Source organism: Triplophysa rosa, linkage group LG9, assembly GCF_024868665.1.
Source record: "Triplophysa rosa linkage group LG9, Trosa_1v2, whole genome shotgun sequence".
In the NCBI taxonomy this organism is placed as follows: domain Eukaryota; kingdom Metazoa; phylum Chordata; class Actinopteri; order Cypriniformes; family Nemacheilidae; genus Triplophysa; species Triplophysa rosa.
The window spans coordinates 12688243-12697114 of record NC_079898.1 but is presented as its reverse complement, the minus strand read 5'-3'; the positions used below and the strand labels follow the sequence as shown (position 1 = coordinate 12697114).

The following is an 8872-nucleotide window of genomic DNA, read 5'->3' as shown; positions in this document are numbered from 1 at the left end:
CCATAATTGGGATATATAAAACATCAAATAAATTATAATAAAATAAAAGACACCGTCAAGAGATGTAGGCCTACACTGTGGAAAATGTTTTGTCAGGCAACCGTGTGATTCCTGACGTAAAATCTGTTAAATATTAAAATATTTTAAGTAAATCAACAATGTTCGAAAAGTGAACGTATTTTCAAAAATAACAGTTGGCTATTTTAAAGTGTATAAAACATTTGATGTTGACCCAAGGATTTTCACAACAAACGTTTTGGCCATTTTTTTTCTTCAGTTATTTAATGTGTCCATGCGTTTCCCTCCACACACTCTCGCCCAGTGCACAGCTTGACACAATCGCAGTTTTAAAATTTGCAGTAATGATTTTAGGCCCACGCACCTTGCTCTGTGTCTGTTTGTGAGAAAGTCACTGTTTCGGTAGGGAAAAAAGGCCCAGCCTTGCCAAGAGTGGTGGTTGCACTGACAGGCTATGCTAAAACTCAACGCGTTCAATCCGGGTCAGAGGGAACTGACGCTCATTGAGAACTGCATGAATACACACGAATAGAAAAGTTGTGTTCAGTTAACCGATGAAAACAGATAAAAACAAGGCCGTACAATCTTTTCTTGTTGCCGTCTGCGGTCCAATTGCATTCATTTGTGAAAGTTATGGGAACAGGACAAACAAATCTATTCTGCCTTTTTGACACTCGCAACTGATAACAGCCTACAAGCAGGATTAAGAACTGGAAATGCATGAAAAGCGTTGTTGCACCTCTTGACAACTCACTTATTTCAGTCTAAATATTGCGGACTGTCATTAAAAAATAACGATGTAATTACATTTGAGCTCACACTTTAGGTCATTTTAATCACTATGAAGTGATGATAAATAGGTCTCCTTAATGCATACGTTTTACTCGCAATATTTTAAGTCAGGCCATCAAGATGTGTTACTGTCAAAATATTGATTTCTTAGCTCTGATCCAAAAAGTCGATACAACGCTAGGCTACTACACTAATGTATTTTTTTAAACAAATGTATTATATCACACATAAATTGTTCACACTTTGTTTACCCATTGTTTACCTTCATTACACATAATAGTAGGCCTATTGGTATAGTAGAATAAAACATATATTGGCCAAGAGGATGTAATGATAAAGATCAGTGGTAAGTTATTAGAGAGCTCTATCGCCCAGTGATAGCCCATATGCAGATGGACCTCAAAGGGAAAATGTCATTACTATATGACTGATTGTAAATCTTTATTTTAGTTTACTTGTTTTTGAGTGTCTTTAAGATCTAATGGTATTTTCGTATGTTCGTACAGATTTAGATTTCAAAGCATCTAAACAAGGCAAACACAACGGTACTAAATAATTACGAACCTATAGGTGAAATAATAATCTAAGCCTTTTAAGCATTGATGAATTCTGGGTGTGGGAGCAACAAATTATAGCCCTCGTCCCAAATCTTCAAGTAATCTGCCGAACAAACTAAATGATTTAATACATTTTTACTTAGGTCGTCTTTAACGTATAGGTAACCTAGAGGATGTTTTGTAATATCTTTTTAAATTGGTAAGTTTTGTCATTATAACGAATCAATAACAAATTGGAATTTTACAACATCAAGTTATCTTACATTTTTTGGCAACTAAATTACCAGTTACCCTGTCAAAAGCCCAATTTATGAAAATTAATAATATATGTAAATATTTAAAAAACTCTAAATTTGGATTAAACTTGTACTTGGTATGAAAAAAATATTTTACTTTGAGTTTTAATGTCTGTTCAGGTGAGCTTTTAAAAATGTGAAGCAAACTAGCTGAACTAGTTAAGTCCATTGTACTGTTTTCTGTTGGTTCATGTGAGCTGGCGTGACTCGCCCAAAGGGAGCTTTCTTGCAGATTTGAATGAAAAGCTTTTTCGTTGGTTACAATGGGACGCTGGGCTAGGGGAGGGGTCTCGCCTTGTCTTTTTTTGTGTGTGAATATTTTCAAATTGTACATAGTTACTAGAAAAAGTCAAGAAAAACACAAATCGTAAATTTCTGAACGATATTGCATTGAAATTTGTGGAAATGACACACTTAATGCAGTTTTATACCAAAATTGAATACTGTATTTTCAATTTAGAAACGTATACATTAACAGAAACACGCAAGAAAGTAACATTGAATAGTAAGCGCTGAACTAGAAACATGAAATAGACTTGGTCATTCGATAATGATATCCAGTATTTGTCTTTTGCATTAATCCCGACTGATAATTCATGGTCACTAGCGTTCTTTCGTGGTATAAAAACAAAGAAACAACGCCTAGAGCACTTAATAGTTACGTTTAGACGAATAGTTTATGTAGGGGCACCAAGTCAAGAAAAGTGAACATGGATAGAAAAGAGAATGAAGGCGGTAGAGCAGTATTATTATATACAGGCGTATTTCTACACATATATTACAGACTGGGAGAATGATCGCATTATTTAAGATATACATAATTCAATATAAAATCTCGAAATAAAAATAAAAATCTGATACAGTCATAACGATTCAGTTCCACAATTGACCAGTACCCCACACAGGCAGTGACAGAAGTGTAGTAAAAAGGTGCTTACGACTTAAATGATTGTCTGATGAACATAAAGGAAAAGAGGATTGCATCCTGGCTGCTCGTCGTCACTCGGACTAAAACAGAAAAAAGGCGATGGACACCGGGTTCTTGTAATTCCCTCTTTGCGGTGGTCCTGGCAGACACAACAAACTTGGGGCATTTCCCCCATATACAAAAAAATAAAAATATATATAGATATATATATATATATATCATGCAAGTGATGGGGTGGGGGAAAGGTGTGGGGTCCATTGAAAGCGCTTGAAAAAGACGTGCTTTTATGTTTTGTTTAGTCTGTTTTTTCCTTTTTTATTTGTAATATCAATTGGTCCTTTTTCCCGATAATTCATAAAGTTTATTCAGGTCCATATTTCCTGTATATATTTCTCTTTTTGCGTATCATACGTCGCATTCCGAGTCACTTGATGTTACTGAAAGGATTGACGTGCCCGTGTCGACTCGTTCTGTCATACTGGAGACACTGGTGGTTGGACTGGCCGCAGTTGATGGTGATTCCGCCGAACTACGTGGGGTGCAGCCGGATTCTGAAAGGGACCGCATGCCATTCTGCCCTATTGCTTGGTGCTGGAGCCTAGCAAAGTGAGAATACGGTACTCTATTAGAATATTTTACACACAGTATTTATCATTGTAAAACATTCCCCAGTTACTTTGAACATTATCAGAGCACCACTGCTAACAGTGCTCTAAAATAATTTAAAGAAATCATTAATCAATTGCAGAAATGTACAGTTTACTATTATTGGATCTATTATTGCAAAATATCACAAAGCCCTGGATCTTGAATGATACACACCAAGACACTGGCCAATCCTCAAGATCTGGTTCACTTCTGGGGATATTTATTTTGTAATGCAAAATATTTGTTTTTCTTGTTTATGTGATCAAATTGTGTGACGTCAGTGAATGGTTGCAATGTTACTGCATGATCAAAATATCATGATTCTTATATACAGCAAAATCATTCAGTCAAGTAATTTATAGGTTTAGGCATAAATTTAGGCTTATATAAATAAATTACATAAGCTTGCATCAGTCATGAATGTATGTATCTTTTCCTATTTCCAAGACACCCAATAATATCCAGTGTTTGAAGAGAAAGTAAATATAGCATGAAACACCACTTCCGTGTTTCATCTCAGTTAACGTTATAAAAAATATTTTATGTAATTTAGAATTTCCCGTATGGGGCAAACAATTAATAATCGGCCAAGAATAAGAAACTAAACCCCAGAAGTTTTCTAAATATTTTAAGTTTGATTTTCCCTACATGTTTGTCAGAAGAAATTTAAAACTATTTGCATTTACAATCTCGTGTTGTAAAACTTGCACGTTGTGATAAAACAATTCTCAACTTGAGGATTTCTTATTGCAACCGTGAAATGTCACTCGTACAGTGTTTATCTTCCAGTGAGATATTATTTATACTGCATTGTTTTCTGTCTAAAATAGTAAAAATGTGTTAGTAGTAAAATTAAGATTCAAGCATGCTGTGTTGAGATGACAAAAACAATGGAAGGCTTTTGTTGTGAAAATACACATATTCTATTAAGCTTTTTTAGAACTTATCGATAAATATTTCAGACAAAGAAATTCACTATATATAATACTTCAGATAAATTAATGTTCACATTCATTTCTGTGCGCTAATATTACAAACGTATTTTCATACGTAGCCTACATGTTTTAATGTTCTATAGCTGAGACTTTCTACATGATATACACGTTATGTGTTCGTTCTTTTCCCTTTGTGTTTATGTCTTTAAAATCTATTTTAGTATTTCAAAATTATCTCTGTATATCTACGTTTATATTTGTTTCTGTGTATGTTACTTTGTTTATGAAACAACGTGGCTTACCTGTTTTTTGCTGCCGCTGCCCTGTCTCGTTGCCTCCGGTTTTTAAACCAATTCCCGACCTGTGTAGGAGTGAGTCCAGTGGCTTGCGCCAGTTCCCTTTTCTTGCTGGGGTTTGGGTAGGGGTCCTGAAGGTACCACTCCCGTAACAGACTCCGCGTCCGCTCTTTGAAACAGTGCGTCTTCTGCTCGCCGTCCCAGATGGTTCTAGGCAGGGGAAACTTCTTTCGCACCCTATACTTATCAACTGGTCCTAGGGGACGCCCGCGTAGTTTCTCGGCCTCCTGATAGTGAGCCTCTAGCCACATCGCCTGTAGTTTGCAATGCGAGTCCTTGGTAAACTTGTGGTTCTCCAAAATGTGGTAGAGATCGCGAAAATTGCCCGTGTGGAAGGCAACCACGGCTCGGGCACGTAGGATGGATTCATGCTTGTTGATCGCTTCGCAAGCGCCCGGCGCCACTGGAAGCGACCATAGGAAGCGACCCAAGCGCTCGATGTCCCCGGTCTCCTCGAGCGTCTCGCAGACGCTCGCCACTTGCTCTGGAGAGAAGTTTAAGGTCGGTAGCTGAAACATTGACAAGTCTTCAGGAGACCTGGTGCTGGGCGCGCTGCTCGCCAAGAGCAGAGGGCGATCAGCAAAGTTTGGCAGGAAGAAATGAGGGGGATAAAGCTCTAAAGGCGATCTGAAAACCATGGAAATGACCTGAGAGACGATGAAATTTGCCAAGGAAAAAAGAACGACGATTTCAGATTGAATGATTCAATAGCTATCGCCTAATGACACCAGCCTCATAATATCTCCCCCTAAATCCACCGTGAGTGTAGCATTGAAATATTTTGTTTCGCTTTTCTATTGGTCTTCTCGGTGTCGTTGTAGGGTTGTCATGGCAGCCCTGCCAATCACTGTCAAGCGTGCCAATCATTAGCCAGTACGTAGAGGCTTTCACCACTTCTGCTGCAAGCACGGGGGGTTATCAGGAACTCCAATCTCAACAGCACCCTCCCTCCCGTGACTCGTGTGAAGTCGAAGCAGAGGCTCGCCTATTTGTTGAATGGAATGAGCAATTAGTGGGTGGAATATTATTGTGATCTTAACGAGGCTCGTTAAAGTTAAGAAGATATGTAGGGAGAGAAGGCAGGGGTGGGGTCTCCGAGTGACAGTCGTGGAAACGGGAATGCACATTTAAATGTTAAAACGGAATCTACAACAGGATGCGCAGATACGCTACTGCATTCTTTTGAGCCTCGTATGAAGATAATTTTGTGGAGAAGAGATGATGCTGCGCTTGCTCTCTGAAGCGACAGTAGCCCCTAAAGCGTTGCATTTATATTTGTCATTAAGTGATTAATTTATATTTGTTCGTACGCTTAACCCCGAAGGGTCACTTTTGACGCATTTTGGTACGATTTGGCTACGAAATGACCGCTATTCGCACGCGGACAGTGACAACACGGGTTCAATAGTGGATGCGCATCCCTGGCTGTGGTGGCGCTTTGCTCACAGACTAAATAGATGCATGTTGACAAAGTGCCCTATAAACGAACATAATTATTAAAAAACGTTTTAAGTTAATTTTGCTCTGTTGCTTCGTTATATTATACCGATTATTTTGAGCCACTTGATGTCGTTTAAATTTGAATGCCTATTGGCTGTTTCAACAGAACGAAAGTCGTAATCTATATGTCACGAGATTCGGCTTTAAGGGCCTGTTGGTATGGTTTTCATGGCTTGCATCAAAGGATTTACGCTGCATTAGATGCTTTAAAATGACTCGTCCACTCGGTAAAAATGACCATATTGTGAAAACACATGAGGTGTAATGAGAGCCACACACCATACAGTTCTCTAATCTGCCGATGGTTATAAATGACAATGGTCATGAACTCTATTATTCAGATATTTTTAGGAGTGTTCTCAAAGACGTGTATGTTAATATGATAATACAATCTGTGTGAATATATTTTTAGGTTATTTTCGTAATTTCCTTTTCGCTGGTTTACCACTAGCCACCCTCACAGTTGATTAATATAATGTTTGCTGGTGTTGTTAAAGAATGAGGGGCGGGAAAAAGATCCTAATAGACGTATTGGGCCAGGTTGTGTCTCCATGATCAAATCTGTTTGATCTTCTGTCACAGGAAACTTATGTGAAGTAATTTCAAGTGGCACTTGAAATTGTCCCTTTGAAAGCTTTTTGGACTGGAAATAACCTAGGTTATTTCATTTTAAAAATCACGCTGGGTTGCGCTTGGAAAGCATTTGATTACGGAATGATATACTGGGTTTGTTTTGTGGCGTGTTTAAAATAACTATATTCTGGAGGCATAACTGTTTGCATGATATGATTCTGAGATTATTTGCAAAATGCCACTATAGGCACGTAATAGTGGAAATGGACTAAAAACAGTAAAATGTGCAAGGTGCCGTAAAATCACTTTATTTAACATAGCCTTTGTTTTCGTTAAGCATGTCATTAACATCCCCAAACAAGTTTATTCACCTGGTCTAATCGCCTTTTTATCCCGAAGCTTTCATTTCTCCATTCCATGTAAAAACAGCGGGGAGCAAGCTCCTCAGTACCGATGAACGTTTATCTCCCTCTTTGTTTTCTTTTTTTACTTAGAAAGACCATGAAGTAACGCATTAGGATTACATGAAAAATTGCACATACATTATTTAAACGTGTGTTTATATAATTGCTCCAGTGCTTTTGAGCGGAGTGATCAGGGGTTTCAAACTTCAAGTAATTTCGGCGCTCAGTGCCTTATAGCTTAAATAAACCTAAGTGTCGTCACAGCATGCGAGAGAGCACTGGAAGAGCTCGACCGTGGAAGGCAAGTGTACCATTTCTTAGCTCTCTATTCAAACTTGCTCGTTATCATCACACGAAAATGTGTCCTCCCATCCTCTCACCAACACTGGCAAGTAACCTTAAAGCTTGCATGAATAATTTTGTGCATTGGCATTGTGTGTTCGAAGAGGAAAGGGCAGGGGACGGTCTCTTCTCCGCTGAAATGTTTTATTTGATTTGAAACACATTCACTTTGTTATTTAACGTTGCCAATCAGGAAAACTGTCTCCAGTGACGGCTACGGAATTTAGTTCATTTCAAGAGACCTCTTCTCGCCGGAGAACTGTGGTTTGCGTCGTTTTTTCCTATTCTCCCTTTTATTTCAATGAACTACGTCACTTAGTAAAACTTTATTTGGTTCCATCGACTCATTGCTCACTTTTTTCTTGTTCTCTTGTTTTGTTCTCTTTCGCAGCCCTTTTATGTCTTGTCGTATTCCGTATTCTGTTTTCCTTGCTCTGTTTAAGAAATTATATTGATGGTTCTACTGCAACAGTTATGGATCCAAAACGGAGTTGATGATGAGGCATGTTTGGCTTGCGCGAAAGCGGACGTTTCGGCATCCTGTAAGTTTGAATCACATTACTTATGTTAAAGATAGCTAATGGTTCTGAGAGACTCACCAGAGAGTTTTGCAGCTTCTTAAGAGTGTTAGAGCTTCGTAAAATACACCGATAGGCAATAAGGACCGTAGATTAAACAAGCATCGTTCAGTACCACCCGTATTCCCATCTTTTCGCTTGTGAAGTTGTCATGCTTCTTCTCTCCGTGAATCATGCGAGACAAGTGCAGCTTGCAGCGTTGTGGGGCCGTCGTAACGGGGGCGCAAATGCCCCTTTCTATTCTCTCAGCTCAGGGTCTTAACCTCGGCTGTATTTTGATTCGACTGGTCTTGTTAAATGTAGGTACCTTAATGAAGGCGCTTTATTATTTTACTTCTTCCATATTATATCAAACATACTTGGGTATAGCCAGATTACATTTAGATAAAATATAATATAGGCTTATATTTATATGCTATTAGTGACAATTTATAATAGGAAAGCTAACCAAAAAAAAAATGTATTCACTATTTTAAATGATGTTCTACTTATTAGTTACAAGTTCCTGCACCCCAGATAAAAATGATTCTGTTATTTCCTTAATGTGGGAAGGAGCAATAGGAGAAATGTAGAGTTCCCCCCTCCTCTTTTATTTGTGTGGTCTCATTAAGTGGGCATCCTGCTAGGTCTGCAGAGTTATACGGGAGCTGTCCAATCACTGCATTTGCACGGCTTGTTAGCGACATTTAATGAGGGTACTCTGCGAACCAAGTGAATGGCGCTTCCAATGTTAGATTTACCTTGTGTCAACTCGTTACTTCTAATGAAGCCATTGGAGCTTTTGCTTGTGAATGGATGCGGACGCCTGGAACTGCAGGCCCTCTTTCTTCCGGTTTGTCTTACAGCTATGATTTGGTCCAAAACCACAGTCTGTGTGGTTTGTGGAGGATGTGCATGGTATTTTGAGAGGTCGGGGGAGTTACCAAGATATGCGTATGTCAAAAG

At 38.6% G+C, this 8872-nt stretch overlaps 1 protein-coding gene across 1 annotated transcript; it reads right to left on the bottom strand.

Moving 5' to 3' along the window:
* Positions 1-2092: 2092 nt before the first annotated feature.
* Positions 2093-5620, bottom strand: six3a (SIX homeobox 3a). Its single transcript, XM_057342080.1, has 2 exons — positions 4477-5620; positions 2093-3189 (listed from the first exon to the last, which is right to left on the bottom strand). The coding sequence occupies exons 1-2, from the start codon at positions 5166-5168 to the stop codon at positions 2997-2999; spliced, it is 885 nt and encodes a 294-aa protein (XP_057198063.1). The 5' UTR covers positions 5169-5620; the 3' UTR covers positions 2093-2996.
* Between the last annotated feature and the right edge of the window lie 3252 nt (positions 5621-8872).

Bases quoted from the DNA above. Each gene is read 5' to 3' on its own strand.
- six3a (XM_057342080.1), bottom strand. From the start codon at position 5,168: ATGGTTTTCAGATCGCCTTTAGAGCTTTATCCCCCTCATTTCTTCCTG. The intron at 3,190-4,476 runs GTAAGCCACGTT...TCACTTTGCTAG, and splicing joins GCAGCGGCAGCAAAAAACAG to GCTCCAGCACCAAGCAATAG.